The sequence below is a fragment of the Dichomitus squalens genome (genome assembly GCF_000275845.1).
Source record: "Dichomitus squalens LYAD-421 SS1 unplaced genomic scaffold DICSQscaffold_5, whole genome shotgun sequence".
Taxonomy (NCBI): Eukaryota; Fungi; Basidiomycota; class Agaricomycetes; order Polyporales; family Polyporaceae; genus Dichomitus; species Dichomitus squalens.
The window spans coordinates 763,822-780,744 of NW_006766887.1; the positions used below are offsets into that span (position 1 = coordinate 763,822).

A 16,923-nucleotide genomic window follows, 5' to 3' on the forward strand; every position below is an offset into this window, starting at 1 on the left:
TCACAACATGGTCGAAGCGTGGATGGACACTGGGAGGACACTGGGAAGAATGTGTCAAGTATTTTGTGGGTTATTGATGAGCAAAATCTCAGTGTGACCACTATTACCGTATGGGTTTTGAGCCCTAGAAGGCTATGGGTTATGGGGTATTGGGGACCTATGGGTTATGGGGTCGAATTCCCCCTATCCCGACTTGGGAAAGCCAAAATCCTATGGGTTTTCGGAGTTTATGGGTTACCAGGGGTATGGGTTAGGAGGGTGTCGACTGTACTGCTCATCGATTCGGTGACAGAATCCCCAGGTAGCGGATCAATGGACAAAGCCCACTACCTCGGAGGGGCGGGCGTAATCTTGCATCGCACAGTACATCGAATGCACAAGACAAGGCCGCCTTCATCATCGAATCCGAGAATAGAATGAATGGGGACAAAATTGGATGAAGGCTGCACAAGGATGTGCAGGCTGGCGACTCGGTCCGATACTCGGTGTACAGCGTGCCACTGTCTAGAAGGCATCTCGTAATAATGTCCAGGGAGACAAAGGGTTGTAATTATCTTCGAGTCATTCGCATCTACCGTCTCTGCATGCGATCAGGCAGCCGCATCTTCATGGCTAAGTCCTGAGCATTCATATGGATACATTATGGAAACCCACTCACGTATCGCTCGTCACGGGGATGTCGATGATGAAGTAGTGTCAGTCAGGATCGTTGCAAGCTATTCGTGCGTGAACGGGTGTGTCACATTGTCTGCGCGGACGGTGGACTCGTGGCAGGGGGATAGACGCCGCTGCCCATGCCCGAACGCGGGAGAGTGGACGCCGGATGGCCTACATAGAATTCAGCGTCTAGCCTACCTCGTCCCTTCCTCCATCTCACATTGTCCATTGCTCGACCGCTTCGACCTGCAGCATACTAGGTAGCACTCATTTGGAGGAAGTGTCTTACCATGAACGTCTGGGTACGACTACGGACTTCTGTTACTTAGGCAGTTCGCTCATCGCGTGTTCAGACTGAGCACCGCAATCCGGAGGGTCGCACATATTGGTTCAACACCAATACGAGGGAGAGCGTATGGGAGAAACCAGACGGTGAGCGACCGTCGCATGTTGTCAGTTGTGGATCTAACTGTTTTCCAATAGATCTGAAGACTCCTTTCGAGGTATGCATATATTGGGCAAATCGGGAGGGAGTGTCTCACACAAAAGTTATTTTGCACTTGCAGAAAGCCCTCAATCAGACGAAGTGGAAAGAATACTTCTCGGGAGGACGGAAGTACTACTATAATGTACGTCTGAGCTTCTGTCTGCGGGAGTCAACATCTCACTTCTCCTGCTGTGTCCAGACGGAGACGAAGGAGTCAAAATGGGACATGCCAGATGAGTTGCTCTTACTTCTAGAGAAGGTCGAAAAGGAACGGAAGGCAGCGCCTCAGCCCGCCTTAGCACTTGTGTATGCACCCGTCTACTTCTCTGCTGCCACTAAGATCTCACTACACGTGTCTAGTCCAACCGGCGCACCCGGTGGCTTTGCCGCAGCAGGCGGCGCTGCTCCGACACAAGGTGCTCCCAACGCTCTCGCTGGGACTGACCCATCCTCATTCCCACCCGGTTCCCAGCCGCAACTCAACGGTCAGAATGGTGCCATAGGCCACCATACTGGCGTTCTTCCTTACGCCCCGTCGAGCGTACTCCCTCCACGCCCTAATCTGCCTGATGACCCGGTCATTCCTCACAACGGCTTTGCAACTGTGGAAGAAGGCGAGAAGGCGTTTGTTCACCTGTTGAGGAAGGCGGGCGTAGATGCGAACTGGACGTGGGATCAGACTATGAGGGCTATCATCACTGATCCCCTCTATAAGGCGCTGAACACGCTGGCGGAAAAGAAGGCGGCGTGGCAGAAGGTACGTCTTGCAGTTGCATAGTCTCCGTCCATTGCACTCAATTTGTGCACTTTAGTACGTGGATGGACTTCGGGCTAAGGAGCAGGAAGAGCGGGAGGCCCGTCTTTTAAAGCTCCGTCCATCCATCCGCAACATGCTGAAAGGAAATCCTAATGTGTTCCACTACACGACCTTCGCCACTGCTGACAAGCTGTTCGCTCAGCATCCAATCTGGCAGCAGGCAAAGGTTGAGGCAGAACGAAGACTCATCTTCGAAGAGTACGTTGCTGAGCTCAAGCAGCGCGAGGTGGTGCGTAATCAGTTTGATCGCGCTGCATGCAGCTCGAGTTCATCGAGTTTATCCTTTCGCAGCAAGAAAGCCGTGCTGCCCGTGCGCGAAGTATCTCCAAGATCGTAGCGTTGTTCAAGCGTCTTGACGTGGACGTCCTCACGAAGTGGCGGCAAGCACATCACATGGTGGTCGACTCTGACGAGTGGAAGGATGACCCTGAGCTGCAGCAGCTGCCCACCCTGGATATCCTCCTCGCCTTCGAAGACTACAGTCGAGTTCGTGAGCGTGAGTTTGAGGAGCAGATGCGGCGTCGCCAAGTTGAGAAAACGCGCCGAGAGCGCAAGGCCAGGGAGGCGTTTAGGGCGAGTTGGCTCCAGATCTTCCGTCACGCCAACAAAGGACTCATTTGTACGGTACAGGAATTGCTCAATGGGCTTGAGAAGTCGGGCGAGATCAAGGCACGCACCAAGTGGAAGCACGTCTACCCCACCTTCGCCAACGACAAGCGGTACCTTGACATGCTCGGTAACCCTGGCTCTAATCCAATTGAGCTGTTTTGGGACATCGTCGATGCACTCGATCAGAAGTTGGAGGCGAAGATAGCTATCGCGGAGGGCGCCATCAAGCGGTACAACAAGGACCTCGAAGACAAGATGAAGGAAGATGGCGACGCTACTGGTGCTGATGGCGCGGCGGCTGAGTCTAAGCCCTTTGAGGTCAGCTCGGAGACGACCGAGGAAGAGTTCCTAGCGATAGTCAAGGCAGATCCGGATGAGAGCATCAAGACGCTCTCGGACGAGGACTTGAAGGAAATATACCACTCCGTATGTATCATGTGATCGTTCTCCATCTCCACCCGCTGATTGTATGACTGGTTTAGCTGCACGATGTCGCGGTAAAGAAGCAGGCAGATGAGAAGCGCCGCGCGGAACGGAAGCAACGGCACCTCCAAGATGATCTTCGATACGCCCTCAAGAAGGTGCCCGAGCTTCACGACGCCAACCTGTCGTACGATGAGGTAAGCCGCCGGTTTTGCTGGTAGAACGTACATACTGAAGAGTGTCTTTCAGGCTGTTCCCTATATGCAAGAGCTTCCGGAATACAAAGCGATCGAGGACGACGAAGGGCGGAAGGCGGCGTTCGCGAAGTTCGTCAAGAGGCAGAAGGCAGGTTGATGCGATGACTTGCATGTAAGTTGTTTGACTCATCTGTATCTCGCACATTCACAGGAACGCTTGCGAGAGCGTGAACGTGAGGCGTCCGAAGACGGGGCATCCACTACAAGCCGTAGGAGGAAGGAGCCTGCAAGGGAACGCGAAGCTGATCGCGACCGCGAACGGGACAGAGACCATCGTGACCGAGATCGCGACAGGGAGCCTGAACGCGACCGGCACCACGACCGCGATAGCAGGAGTGACCGAGGTCGGGACAGAAAGCCTCACGACCACGACAGCAGTCACGCGCGCCACTCCGACAGGGACTACGCTCGGGACCGCGACTACTCAAAAGACAAACTATACAAAGACAGAGAACGGGAGCGGGACAGGGATCGGGACCGTGACCGCGACAGAGACTACTACAGCAAATCTTCTAGACACCGCGACCACGACAGAGACGATCGGCGCCGTAGCGAGCATAGGAGCGGCCGTGAGTGGGATGATGGTTATAGCGGACGCGACAGTGTGCCCCCGCACAAGGAACGAGAGCGGGAGCGAGGCGACTCCCTCTACCGCGAGCCGGATCCTCGGGATAAGCGTGATCGTGGCACGTACGAGGACCGGCCGCTCGATGAACGAGACCAGAAGGTATGCATCTCATTCGTTCTTACGTACTTACTACAGTGCCTTACACATTTATGTTCCATGCAGAGGCCACGTTACAGCGTGCCCCCAGAAGCTGCCACGGTTGTCACAGCCGAGCCGGTCGAGCCACCTCCGCGTGCTGAGACTCCAGAGGAAGGCGAGATATAATACGCAAGCATGTGTCATCGTGCCGTGGATAGATTAGTATGTCATGTATGCTATGCTGCTATGGGACCCATGAACGCGAGTAATACTATGACGATGGGTTCTCTACAATGTCAATGGGACCAATGCGCAGACGAGTGTATGTTTGCTTATGCCTGACGGTGCGCTCGTAACCCTTTCTCCTCTTCTTCTTGAAGATAACCTCCATCTTGCCCTTGGTATGCTCAACGACCGTCGCTTCCACCTTGACCTGCTCTGGAGGTATGGTAGGGTTGCCACGGATCGTGTACTCGCGTGAGCCGATCTCGTGGATGTCGGACAGCTTGAGGACGTCGCCGACTTGTACGTCGTTAAGACGTGGCACGGTCAGAAGGTCACGAGGTGTGAGGAGGTATTTTCTGCCGGCCAGGCTGGCAATCACGTAGTGAGATGGTTGTGAACGGAGCAGGGAAAGGGCATTGGGCGTCGTGGATGGAGAGCCGGTTTGCGTGTGCAGCGCGCGTGCAGCGACACCGCGCAGGGTTGCTGCAATATCAACATGAGTCAACATATGAATATAGGGCGCAGGACTACGCTGAAGGAGAACTCACGTCGCAGGAGAGAAGCCATTGCCGACGAGCGCGACAGCGGCGACCGCGAGGGCAATGGATGGGCTCGGGAGAGCCGGAATCGGGAAATTGGCGCGGCGCTCGAATTGACGTTATGTAAGGCAAACTTTGGTGACCCGGGTTGTCCCTACGGCCGAACGACATCTCATCCTCCCACTTTCCTTTCTCCTCCTCGAACGATGCACAGAGTCGCCCTCAGGAACTCCGTCCGCGCAGCTGCGCTGGCCGCTACCAAAGTGCGCTTTCAAGTTTGCCTATCATTTCCCCAAGTTTTTCCGTGCTCATTGGCACTCTAATTGAAACAGAGCGCTGCCCGCAGCACGCCTGCTGTTTCTCGTTCATACGCGACAGCAAAGGCCGGTATGTCTAGCCAGCTCATATTGTGTTTGCTTGCGTCTCACAAACTGTCTTTTCTCCTCTTTTACGCACGCGTTGCAATGATCTCACTGGGACACTCGTGACACGTCACGCGCAGCTGCGTCTGAGGTCTCTTCGATTCTCGAGTCCCGCATAGCTGGCACTTCCGTGGGCGCAAATGTGGAGGAAACCGGGCGCGTCTTGAGTGAGTGCGACGCGTTGGAGGGCATGACTAGAGCTGTCGCTGATTGACGTGTCTCCTGCAAGGCGTTGGTGACGGTATCGCACGTGTCTGGGGTCTCAAGAATGTGCAGGGTACGCCGCATCTCATCATGCGTACGCTGCCAGCGCATTGACACTGTATCTGTATCGTCGTCTACAGCCGAGGAGATGGTTGAGTTCTCTTCTGGTATTCGCGGCATGTGCCTGAACCTGGAGGCCGACAACGTCGGTGTCTCTATCTTCGGTAACGACCGTGCCATCAAGGAGGGCGACACCGTCAAGCGTACCGGCCAGATTGTCGATGTCCCTGTCGGCCCTGAGCTCCTCGGCCGTGTTGTCGATGCCCTGGGTAACCCCATTGACGGCAAGGGCCCCATCAAGACCTCTGAGCGCCGCCGTGCTCAGCTCAAGGCTCCCGGTATCCTTCCCCGTCGCTCGGTCAACCAGCCTATGATGACTGGTATCAAGCCCATCGACGCCATGGTTCCCATTGGCCGTGGCCAACGTGAGCTTATCATTGGTGACCGTCAGACTGGTAAGACCGCTGTTGCCATCGACACCATCCTCAATCAGAAGCGTTGGAATGAGGGCAACGAGGAGGACAAGAAGCTCTACTGTGTCTACGTCGCCGTCGGTCAGAAGCGTTCCACCGTTGCTCAGCTCGTTAAGACCCTCGAGGAGAATGACGCTATGAAGTACACCATCATCGTTGCTGCTACTGCTTCAGAGGCTGCTCCTCTCCAGTACCTCGCGCCCTTCTCCGGCTGCGCTATGGGTGAATGGTTCCGTGATAACGGCAAGCACGGTATGCAGAGTCATAAATATCGAGACCCTAGATAGCTTCAGCTGATCATCTTGGACATGTCCAGCCCTCATCATCTACGACGACTTGTCAAAGCAGGCTGTCGCTTACCGTCAGATGTCGCTGCTCCTTCGTCGTCCTCCCGGTCGTGAGGCCTACCCCGGTGACGTCTTCTACCTCCACTCTCGTCTTCTCGAGCGTGCTGCGAAGATGAATGAGAAGTTCGGCGGTGGATCCCTCACTGCCCTGCCAATCATTGAGACGCAAGGTGGTGATGTGTCCGCCTACATTCCGACCAATGTCATCTCTATCACCGATGGTCAGATCTTCTTGGAGGCAGAGCTCTTCTTCCGTGGTGTCCGTCCCGCCATCAACGTCGGTCTTTCCGTCTCCCGTGTCGGTTCTGCCGCCCAGACGTATGTAGAATTTGTAGCGGTGACGAATGCACTCACTGACTGATGACTTTTATAGTAAGATCATGAAGAAGTTCGCTGGCTCTCTGAAGCTGTACCTCGCTCAGTACCGTGAAGTCGCTGCATTCGCCCAGTTCGGCTCCGATCTCGATGCTTCCACCCGCTTCCTCCTCTCCCGTGGTGCTCGCCTTACGGAGCTCCTCAGTATGTAGCTGTGCCTGCAGTCGCAAGTGTCTTCGCTAACCCCTTGACAGAGCAGGGCCAGTACCAGCCCTTGGCGATGGAGATCCAGGTCCCCATCATCTACGCTGGTGTGAATGGTCTTGTACGTATCTTCAGATTCGTGGGGTTATCCTGCCTTAACGCCGCCACTGTTTTCAGCTCGACCCCATTCCCGTCGACCAGATCACCCGTTGGGAGGCTGAGTTCCGCGCTCACCTCACCTCCGCTCAGAGTGCCCTCCTCCAGGAGATCTCCAAGGGCCAGATCACTCCTGAGATTGAGTCGCAGATCAAGAAGGTCGTCGAGGACCACGTTTCTTCCTTCACCTCGTAAGCGAGACTAGACGGTAGACCGGCGACAAAATGTTATTAGCACTGCATTATCTTACCTACTATCATGTCTCACGTGCAATGGAGACGCGTACTATGCATAGTGGCCTAATCGTAAAATGAGCATGTGTGCTATGCGCATGAATAGTTGTAGCGAAGTGCGTTGTGTCCGAAGGTGAACAACCCCACACATTGAAGTCTTTTGGTATGGTATGGAATACGCTCACATTTGTTGGGAATCGACGCTCCTTACTGTAACTTTGAGACGGAATGCCACAGCGTGATCTCGAGACCGCCCGATTGAGCCAGGCTCCCATCTATTGCAATGGGAAATATACAGATGAAGTTGGCCCATAGGTGTTAGACCAGTGTGGAAAAAACATACAGTTCTGCCCAGAACTTCTAGTGTGATGGTGCACTCGTACAATTGGTAATCGACGTGCTACACCCGACCCAGGCCTTCTTCGCCACATTGTCAAGCTGTCCCGACACAGAGGGATCCTCTTCCTATTGCTCATCTTCCTCCTCGGACGGCGGATCATCGAACTCATAGTCGTCGCCGTCGATGTAGTCGTCCTCCTCGACCTCCATGGACTCCTTGAGCTATAGGGTGGGATATATGAGCTAATGGCCTGGGAGATCGAAGGAGCTGGTGAATGCCGCATACCATCTCAAGGAGTTCATGGCATTCATTGAGGTGAGCCATCACGATACCTTGACCTTCAGGGATAGAGCCGTCGACGCCAATGAATTTGCCATCCTTGCGCATGGAGTCTATCTGATGCAAAGCGAGCTGATACTGTCAGAGTCGTCAGTACATCGATGAGTAATATGGAAGCGTAATAGCACTCGACAGCAGTACGTACCGGGTAGAGGTCGCGCGGGCTGAACGGGCCGCCATACTTCAGAACCTCATTGAGACACTTTTTCACCGTCGACAGCTTGTTCGCCTACGAGACAGTGACGTCAGAGAGGGATGACGACTCATCGCAGGAACGGGGACTGACTATGGGCATCAGCTCCTCGGATACTGGCTCGCTCGATGAGAGTAGCCGGTATATGAGACCGTAACATCGCCGCAGGAGATATAACAGGACCTAACAATCCGAGTCGGGATCCGCTTGCAGGTGTAGTGGCTTGTGACTTACATATTGTCCCTCCGGTCGATTGCCGTCGGCGTCGACGAACTTGCCATCTACCCGCATCTTATCGATCTCCTGGAGACTGAGACTGTAGTTCCACAGATCCGTTTCGCGGAGACTCCACCGGTGCGTTAGGACCTAGCAAACGCCCGTCACCGCCGATCAGTAGAGGCTCGCGGGAAGACAATCGCACATCGAACCATGCCGGATACGGCTACGTACCAATTGCTCTAGCTCTTTCCGAATCTCGCTTAGTCGGTCATAGATGGGTCGCAGAGACGACGCAACATTCTTTGACTCGTCCTGCGCACGAATCTCTTGCACAATTTCGAAACATTCCTCCAGAAGAGAAGAACAGATAGCTTGGGAGGCTGGCACAGAGCCTCCAGGACCTAAAAACTTGCCGTCTACACGTTTCCTAAATATCGCACGCCACGCGAACCCACGTTAGGGGTGAAAGGTTGGAGATGCGGAGCGTCAGGATGTGCATGCTGGTAAGTAAAGAAAAATGTGTCACTCAACGAGTCGATTTTTCGCAACTCCTCCTGGATGGGCTTCAGCTCTGCCTTAACGCGAAGACCATCCTTGTCCCTGACTCCCTCTGCCGTCGCGACCCTGGGCGTAGGCGTGCTTTCGCGCGTTGGCGTCCTCGAGTTGGGTTCGCTGACAGACCCCTCGGGCTCGGTGTTAACGGCCTTGCCCTTGTAATCAGGCAATTCCGCCTTTGCCTGGGACCATGCAACCTCCCTTGCAGTTTCCTTGGCTGCAAGTGCAACGAGCTGTCTCCGAATGTTGACCAGTCGTTCATGGATGGGGATGAGTTCGGGAGAGAGCACGGCTAGCGAGTCCTGCATTTTGCGGAGGAGGTTATCTGGAAACGTGGCGGAGATCAGCATTCAGGACGCGCACGACTCGGTCGAAGGATGGAGGACCTGGAAACGTGGGTGTGACCTTCAGGAGATATTACCGCCAGAACAAGGTGAGGAGATCAACTGATGATGGGAGTTCGGGAGGCGACAGTGAGATCAGAACTCTAATGGATGATAGGACGTACGAGTGACCACGAAGGCGAGACATGCAACATGTGACGGGCAGGCGGAGACGGGGAGCAAGGAGAAGGGTAGCATACAATCACTTACCGCACTCATTGAGCTGTCGTTCGAGGAGCTTGGTCATAGCGGGAGGATGCTTTCCGCTCTCTACGTCGGCTTGTAGGATGTTCCTGAAATTCGAGATTGTGAGGATATTGTGCTATGTACTGAATACGTAAACATTATTGGCAGTTGCCTGGCCTGTACAGACTATCACTCCACGCATAACGACGCGAAAGCCTCGGCCTGATGACGGGATAGGACGAGAGACAATCAACTCACCGAAGCTCTGCTAGTCGTCGATGGAAGGGGGCAAGATCGGACTCATTGTAGACCCCTGACTCGTCCATATGGTCGAGGATACCCTGACAGAAAACGATGAGCATTGCCATTCGGTCATAACGAGCTGTCTGCTGGGCCGGAGCGCAACATGGTGCCAGCATCCGGGGAAAAGTGATGAAAAATGAGAGCTGCATGGTGGGCATGATGGAAATTTTGTCTGCGTCTGTCTGTTCACGGATACAGGCCTCTTTATACCCGCCAGAATACGTTGTGCTTCGTCGCAACGCCCCGCATCCGTCACCTGTGAGGGCAAAGATCGGTTGCTCGCCCGTACCTCCGAGTTCTGAAGCCACAGAACACAACAGAAGGCCGACCGAGCTCCAAGCGAGACAAGTAAAACGGGCGCGGCATCTTCGCTGTTCGCAGATCGTCATTGTATGGTAATCGCTAGCGTTCCGGAATACGCCCGCGTGGGTCGCCAGCTCCCATGAAAAACTCCGAAAGACGTGATTGGCAGGAACAAGTCTGTCCGTAGGTGGCCTAGGAGGGCCCGTACTCGCAATCAGGGCAGCCTTATCTCTCTCGCTTGCGCATGTCCGGGACCCGGGACGAGAGAAGACATCCAGGAGTGAGGAGGCTTTCATATGAAAGAACGTTGCCGCTGGCCGAGCTGGTTGCAAGACAACTCAACAAAGCGCTCCCTTTCTATTCTCGACGGGAGATCGTCGCAACTATGTACCATTCAGGAGATGCTTCGAGACAACATCTTTTCAGCCACCCGGATAAGCAATAGACGTAACATTTCCACTTGTTGTGGTAGAGATGGCTTCATGGAGTCAAGCTGAACTTCTTGTTTCGCCACAGGCAACTAGTCCCATAGGCGAGAGAACAATGCAGTCTCCGTCAACAAGCAGATGTCATGACAAAGACTGAACTATCCTCTTGGACGCGAAAATAGCATACGGCTAGTACGGCGGAAGCCGGAAGGCATCGTAGTTCTCAAGACTGTATTGCGCTGCGCAGACAGCCTCGTAACTTTAATGTCTGCGCAGACTTCCGCGAGTGGCTGGGAGAACATCCCTTCTTACGGACTGCCGTTGAACCGCGCCGCGAGCTGCGAAATCGTAGATGTCTCGCCAGATAAGGCAGGTTGGCCAGATCCCGCCTCGGCGATTGGAAGAACTACGCACTGATTCCCAGAGTTGTTATTGGCATAGCGAAAACGACTCACCCGCATACTCGCAACCTGGCTGTACGTAGCCGGGCATTCCCGTGTCTTTCCAATGGTAAGGAAGAAGAGGGAAAGGAGATTGAAGACGTCCGCGAGAGTAGTGTCCAGGCGGTTGTTGTACGTGGTATGATCGTCGCGAACCTCGTTCAAGCGCGTCACTGCAAACATCGATGTCCGAAACGGGGATCGCGAGGCATGCGGCAGGCGTCAGGGCGTCAGATAGCATCGTATTCGTGCATTGGCGTTCCGACCCGAAGGGCAAGCGCGTGAGATTGGCATGGCAGATGAGAGCACGATCGTAGACGAAAGGAGGCAGACTGGACCGACCTTGCTTCACAATCATCTGGTACAGTTGGTATACATCCGACGGCTTGATGAACTCGCCTCTGTTCTTCTTGAGCGCGGTCAGTCGGTTCCGGATGCTGAATAACAAGCGAACGCGCGCGGGGGGCACGGAGCCACGGAGGGCGGCACATCAGAAATGGTCTGGGAGAAGAAATGGGAGGTCTGGAAGGGACGCACTTGATGACGGCCTCCAGGATAGGCAGCTCTGACCGATGCCGAAACATGAGGAGATCAGCTTCGTCTCTAGCGTGGACGGGCTCGTGCCTACCTTCCTGAGCCACCGGCGCAGACATGGCTGCAATATAGGACGGATCGAAATCAGCCGGTCAAAGGGGGTCCTTCTAGGGGTCGTGGTGCAATTGCAGACGGATTTGTTGGGGTGAGGGACGAGGAGGATGGTGACTCCTCTCGAAAGACGGACAAGGATTGCAGGCGAGACTCCGGCCGGCTTTCTCTGTGGGGGTTCTACACGTGACGCAATTGGTCCACAAAGGGAAGGAGGTTTCCACGGCTGATACTTTATCAGTCCTGTTCAAGCCCTAGCCCTACACAGCACAGCACTACTCGAGCCCGCCCTTCATTCCACCGACCACCCACTCAGTACCAGCTCATCATCAGTCATGGACAAGATCCGCGAGGTGCGCGCCCAGCATCTCTGCTAATCACAGAAACGTTTCGTTGAGCAGATCGCTGCAATAGCGCTTGGCAGCCCTCCGTGCAGAGGCCGACAACGCGGTCGCGCGCGCCGACGAGGCAGAGGCCAAGAACAAGAAATACGAGCAGCTCCTGCTCGAGAAGGAACAGGAGATCACCTCTCTCCAGCACAAGATATCTGTCCTTGACGCCGATCTCGAGAAGACAGAGGCGAAGCTGGCAGACTTGAAGTCGGCACAGGAGGACGGCGAGCAGAGCAAGACTGTGAACGAGGGTCTCCAGCGGAAGATCCAGCTGCTTGAGGAGGAGCTTGACGCTGCAGATAAGAACCTGAAGGAGGCTATGGACAAGTACGTGTCCCAACTCGACCTTGATAGGCATGGGGCTAACGCGTGTACCTCTCATCGGCTAGGCTGCGACAGGTCGATGTCAAGGCGGAACACTTTGAGCGACAGGTTACGCGTCTTGAACAGGAGCGTGACCAGTGGGAGAAGAAGTACGAGGTACGTAACATCATCCTTGCTTTTGGTCAAGGACCGCAAACGTAATCCCGGTCCACTACATCGCTGTCCACTTACGCGCCTCCCCATATCCAGGAAGCGAACGAGAAGTACCGCGAGTCGAAGCGCGAGCTCGACGAGCTCGTTACCAGCATGGAGGGTCTCTGATATCCCAACGAACTGCAATGTACCATACACCAATTTTCGATGTCCTGGACGAGTCTCGCCATGTGCATCACTGGCGACGCTTTGTCCAGACGATGTGTTACGATCGCTGTCACGATCTCATACCTCTTACAATTACTCTACACGCCGGTTTGTTAGGCCATCTGCTTGCATGTGTATAGTGACCGCAATGAAATGGACCAGTGAAGTCTGAGATCTAGCTTGATAGATCCCGTTTATCCCGAATTCCGAACGGCACGGACAGATAAACTTGTCGTTCCGCGAGGTCCATGATATTACAGTCACCTGCCACAATAAGGCGTTCGGTTACAGATTCTGGACTACTCCTTCCTCTCCTCAGAAAAGTTCAAAGAGATGGAGTTGACGCAGTGCCGTTCGTCGGCTGAAGCGGGATCAGTGTTAATTGATATTTGAGAGGCAGCCACACCAACTTACTTGGGGTCGGGAAGCCCTCGCCTTTGAAGACATGGCCAAGATGGCCCCCACAGGCTGCACAAGTGATCTCCGTACGTGTCATACCATACGAGCGGTCCTCATGACGGTTCACCGCGCCCGGTATAGCTATATGCGCGCGTAAGCTCGAAATCGGAGTTGATAAGCGCAAATATAAGGACAGACCATCAAAGAAGGCGGGCCATCCGCAGCCGCTGTTGAACTTCGTCGTGCTCTTGTAAAGAGGGGTGCCGCATCCTGCGCAAGTGTAGACACCTTCTTCGCTAAACTTGTCGTACTTGCCAGTCCCGGCGGGCTCAGTGCCTTTCTGACGAAGGATGCGAAACTACAAGTGCCAAGTCAGGACCAGAGGCCTATTTCTCATGGCGAATTTGCACGAACCTGTTCGGGGGACAGAATTGCCCTCCACTCGGAATCGCTCTTCTGCTTGGTAGGATCTGACATTGCTACTTGGGTCGTATGGAGCGTTCGATGCCGGTTAGAGGTGCTGTGAGTGAGTAGTAGCGGAGATCGCAGGCTAGTTATAATGCTAGAGCGTCCTCCACGGGCTGTACACGCGAACAAGGATGACCTTACGGGGTTGAGAGCAATCGCAGATGTGGTTGCAAAGCAAAACATAGCATATGTCCTGATCACTAATTTGCACGTCTTCCCAGCGCACTTCCGCACGTCGGCGTCATAGCACGTGTCCCCGATCGTCCAGATTCAGTCACGTTTGCGCACCGCCATTGGGGTTGCGAGGCAACCGCTCTGCAAGTTCGACAACCGAGCACACCATCGCCATGTGGACACCTATCCGTAGCCAGCATGTTGACTAACCACCACAGCTCCATACAACATATACCGTGATTTCTCCAGCCACCAATGTACGAAGTGTACACACAATCCCAGGACAGGTTTCCATCCACACTAGGGTCGGGTAGCGTTGACCGAGTCGGAGATAGTGGGAATGTTCTGGAATACATCCTTCTCACGCGGATGGAAGCTCTTAAGAATCCGGCATTGTAAGTTACCCAGCCATATCTACTGTATAGTGTTGACAGGTTCGTCGAAGCCCACGCATCGGCTGGACGTCCCTAATAGCAGCGCAGCGTCGCATCGCTTGAGATGCCTCTACCATTGAGAGACAGACCGGTCATCGCAATATGTGACTGATACATAAACACACATACCAATCAATCCTGCGTCGAAGGAATGGGAAACAAACATGCGCAGTAGGTTGGCCGGTAAGTTCCCAAGACTAGCTGCCATTCCTAGCGGGGTACAGACAACCAGTGGTCGATGAACGCTACCCATGATCTAACTGTTAAAGATATTACAAAATCTCGACCTGCTGAGCAGAAATATCGGTCATTTGGACCCATTTCATGATGTACTATTCTCCCGATCTAGAGCCACCCTCGCTCCTCATATTCTTTGAGCAGATCCTTAATCATCTCCTCCTGGGTGCGATACCCCAGTCCGAGGAGCTCCTTCGCCTTCGCCACATTGGTCCTTGCCATATAGGGAGCATCGGGATTGTATGACTCGATAGGAGGATACGTCTTGCCCCCCGAAACTTCGTGCGCTGTGATAACTGCAAAGTGGTTAGCACGTCATGCCGGGCAAAACGCCATTGCTTCGAGTACTCACTGAGATCTTCCCACCTGAATGGGCCAGCAGCGACGATTATCCTCTCACCGCCCGCAGGCGGCTTAGTGACTGCGAGCAGGATCGCCTGCGCGAGGTCGCGTACGTCGATAAATGCAAGGCTACAAGTGAAGATTCAGTGTCTCCCATTGCTAGAGTTCTCTCGGTTGAATCAAGTACTCACTCAACAGGAAAGTACTGGCCCTTCACGACTGCGTCATAAACGAACTTATTCGAATCATTTAAGTCGTCCGGTCCCCCCTCGTCCTTGTGGACAACCGGCCCGAAGACCCAAGGCGGACAGAGCGAGACCAGGTCCCATCCGATCACCCCCTTATCCTTATTCTCTTTCCAAAACTCCCATGCGCTGCGCTCCGCGAGTGTCTTGCTTGCGCAGTACATAGAGACCTGCGCAGCCGCGCGACCTTCCCTCTGACAGACGTCCACATCGTGCTGGTTCCAGTCGTTCTCGTCATATACTCTCGGCTCGGTCGCTGTCCGGTTCACAACGGCGGCGCAGGAGGATATATAGACGACCCGCTGGACCGAGTGCACTTTGGCAGCGGAGCGGAGGACACCGAGGGTACCGTTGACGGCAGGGATAATCAGTTCGTCCGGGTGGTCTACGTCGAGGCCTACGGGGGAAGCGATGTGAACGACCGCGTCCACGCCTACAGTGGCCGTGTCAAAAGCTCCTTCCTGAGTATTGAGGCCGATGAGGAATGTCATCAGTTTCCTCGACATGCGATGATAGTGATGTAGAAGCAACAACGTACCTTGGTGATATCTGGGATGATTACGAACTCGAGCCTGTCGCCATATGCGCCAAACACCTTCTTGAGGTAGGATGCTTTGCTTTCGCTACGGACGGGAGCTCTGACAGTGAAGCCTGACTGGAGGAAAACCTTCAGCGCCCACGAACCGACGAAGCCGTTCGTTCCGGTTATGAGCACATTGCCGGTTGAGATGGCTGGCATGTTGAGTGAGTGTAATGGTGTGCGTAAGCTACGCAATAGGTGTGTAGGCTACCCATCCGGATATCGTTGTCGTTCCTTAAGTATCTTCTTCGTGGCTGGTGTCCAGAACCACAATTGAGCGTTGCTACATGCTACATGCTATCTCCGAGCGGAGATAAGTACTGAAAACAGAGCAGTGTGGGAGGGGACTGCCATGTAACCCGCCACGCATGCGCCATTGTGCATGCATCTAGAACATTTGCCATGTGCGCCGATTGATCTTCACGGGCGCATTTCCCATCTATTCATCGAGTATTGCCCAACGATGTTACGGCTGCAATACGCGATGGGTCACCGGTCAGCAGGAAGTCAGACCGTCGGCCGGGGATTAGTGGGGACGCCACGAACCGGAAAATACGTCTTTGTCAACATGATGATTCAGGGTTCGCACGTAGGATTTGTGTTTAGTATCTGGGATCTGCCTAGACAGGTATCACTATAGGCTGATGGTATCAAACGGGACCGGGAGTGTTGAAAGCCGATGGACGTCTCCTTGCGCGGCCGCCGGATATGTCGGACTCGATAGGAAGAGAGCCACCATTTACTTGACACTGCCGGAGACAGCTCACTTTCTCGAAGTAGACAGGAGCCGCGCGCTTCGTGCAGAGACCTGCATTTCGTTGCGGATGGACTTAAGCGGAAATGAAGGAAATGAATCAAGAGGTATGTTAGAATATGACGTCATGTGCTTTAGGCGCCGACGTTAGGATTCGCTCATTGTACGGTATTCTGTCTCCCCATCCATTACATCCACCATCTCTATTCCCTCTTGTGCAAGCAAACCGCATCTAGGGGTTTCAGACTATAACAGAGTATCATTCGCCAGATGAGCTGGGTCGCTTCGAGCAGGTCCCCGTATAGCAATGTAACTCAGCACGCGTTATACGCGGGACTAGTATATTGTAATACCTATAGCAATGTAACTACAGCGTATTAATCAGTATGAGTACGTAGAATAAGTAACAAGCATATGCTCACCTCAGCACGCGTTATACGCGGGACTGAGGTGAGCCAACGTGAATCGAAAGAGTTAAGTACACATTTGTAACAAGACGTCCATACTACAAGATGAGTGAGACGTGGCATTCGTAAACAAAACGGGGTGAATCCGCCAAGGCGGGACAAGGCGGGACAAGGCGCGTCAACGGCGCGACAAGACTTGTCCGCCCGAAACACGGCCGAGGCTCGCACCACGCTTGCCTCGCCGTACGCACTCCAACACTCCCCCTCAAGCAGGTGCGAGACCAAGGGCGGCAGCAAAATGTTTGACCTTGACGGAGGGGAGCGCCTTCGTCAGGATGT

The 16,923-nt window shown here is 54.2% G+C and overlaps 6 protein-coding genes across 6 annotated transcripts; 3 read left to right on the forward strand and 3 right to left on the reverse strand.

Moving 5' to 3' along the window:
- Positions 1 to 895: 895 nt before the first annotated feature.
- DICSQDRAFT_153302 (uncharacterized protein) lies at positions 896 to 4,760 on the forward strand. The gene is made up of 14 exons (XM_007362960.1): positions 896 to 959; positions 1,011 to 1,089; positions 1,141 to 1,160; positions 1,224 to 1,286; positions 1,344 to 1,450; positions 1,505 to 1,901; positions 1,957 to 2,190; positions 2,253 to 2,534; positions 2,592 to 2,996; positions 3,053 to 3,190; positions 3,243 to 3,338; positions 3,402 to 3,977; positions 4,041 to 4,664; positions 4,730 to 4,760. The coding sequence occupies exons 1-13, from the start codon at positions 948 to 950 to the stop codon at positions 4,140 to 4,142; spliced, it is 2,511 nt and encodes an 836-aa protein (XP_007363022.1). The 5' UTR covers positions 896 to 947; the 3' UTR covers positions 4,143 to 4,664; positions 4,730 to 4,760.
- A 125-nt stretch (positions 4,761 to 4,885) lies between these two features.
- Positions 4,886 to 7,278, forward strand: DICSQDRAFT_100960 (ATP synthase F1 alpha subunit). The gene is made up of 9 exons (XM_007362961.1): positions 4,886 to 4,983; positions 5,053 to 5,107; positions 5,223 to 5,309; positions 5,372 to 5,419; positions 5,487 to 6,131; positions 6,196 to 6,544; positions 6,600 to 6,745; positions 6,796 to 6,866; positions 6,923 to 7,278. The coding sequence occupies exons 1-9, from the start codon at positions 4,927 to 4,929 to the stop codon at positions 7,094 to 7,096; spliced, it is 1,632 nt and encodes a 543-aa protein (XP_007363023.1). The 5' UTR covers positions 4,886 to 4,926; the 3' UTR covers positions 7,097 to 7,278.
- A 176-nt stretch (positions 7,279 to 7,454) lies between these two features.
- On the reverse strand, positions 7,455 to 11,592 carry DICSQDRAFT_160058 (uncharacterized protein). Its single transcript, XM_007362962.1, has 13 exons — positions 11,452 to 11,592; positions 11,361 to 11,388; positions 11,166 to 11,260; positions 10,839 to 10,996; positions 9,608 to 9,690; positions 9,374 to 9,456; positions 8,757 to 9,105; positions 8,457 to 8,652; positions 8,241 to 8,372; positions 8,100 to 8,189; positions 7,959 to 8,042; positions 7,760 to 7,891; positions 7,455 to 7,695 (listed from the first exon to the last, which is right to left on the reverse strand). The coding sequence occupies exons 1-13, from the start codon at positions 11,474 to 11,476 to the stop codon at positions 7,600 to 7,602; spliced, it is 1,551 nt and encodes a 516-aa protein (XP_007363024.1). The 5' UTR covers positions 11,477 to 11,592; the 3' UTR covers positions 7,455 to 7,599.
- A 290-nt stretch (positions 11,593 to 11,882) lies between these two features.
- DICSQDRAFT_53269 (uncharacterized protein) lies at positions 11,883 to 12,505 on the forward strand (the record flags this gene model as incomplete). The annotated part of the gene is made up of 3 exons (XM_007362963.1): positions 11,883 to 12,187; positions 12,250 to 12,340; positions 12,434 to 12,505. Coding segments are annotated over 3 exons (468 nt in total), but the record flags the coding sequence as incomplete, so codon positions are not given.
- A 269-nt stretch (positions 12,506 to 12,774) lies between these two features.
- Positions 12,775 to 13,512, reverse strand: DICSQDRAFT_133885 (peptide methionine sulfoxide reductase msrB). Its single transcript, XM_007362964.1, has 4 exons — positions 13,358 to 13,512; positions 13,142 to 13,301; positions 12,959 to 13,084; positions 12,775 to 12,905 (listed from the first exon to the last, which is right to left on the reverse strand). The coding sequence occupies exons 1-4, from the start codon at positions 13,418 to 13,420 to the stop codon at positions 12,844 to 12,846; spliced, it is 411 nt and encodes a 136-aa protein (XP_007363026.1). The 5' UTR covers positions 13,421 to 13,512; the 3' UTR covers positions 12,775 to 12,843.
- Positions 13,513 to 14,364: 852 nt separating this feature from the next.
- On the reverse strand, positions 14,365 to 15,582 carry DICSQDRAFT_53500 (D-lactaldehyde dehydrogenase; the record flags this gene model as incomplete). Its single annotated transcript, XM_007362965.1, has 4 exons — positions 14,365 to 14,552; positions 14,609 to 14,727; positions 14,790 to 15,304; positions 15,382 to 15,582. The coding sequence occupies 4 exons, from the start codon at positions 15,580 to 15,582 to the stop codon at positions 14,365 to 14,367; spliced, it is 1,023 nt and encodes a 340-aa protein (XP_007363027.1).
- Positions 15,583 to 16,923: the final 1,341 nt, after the last annotated feature.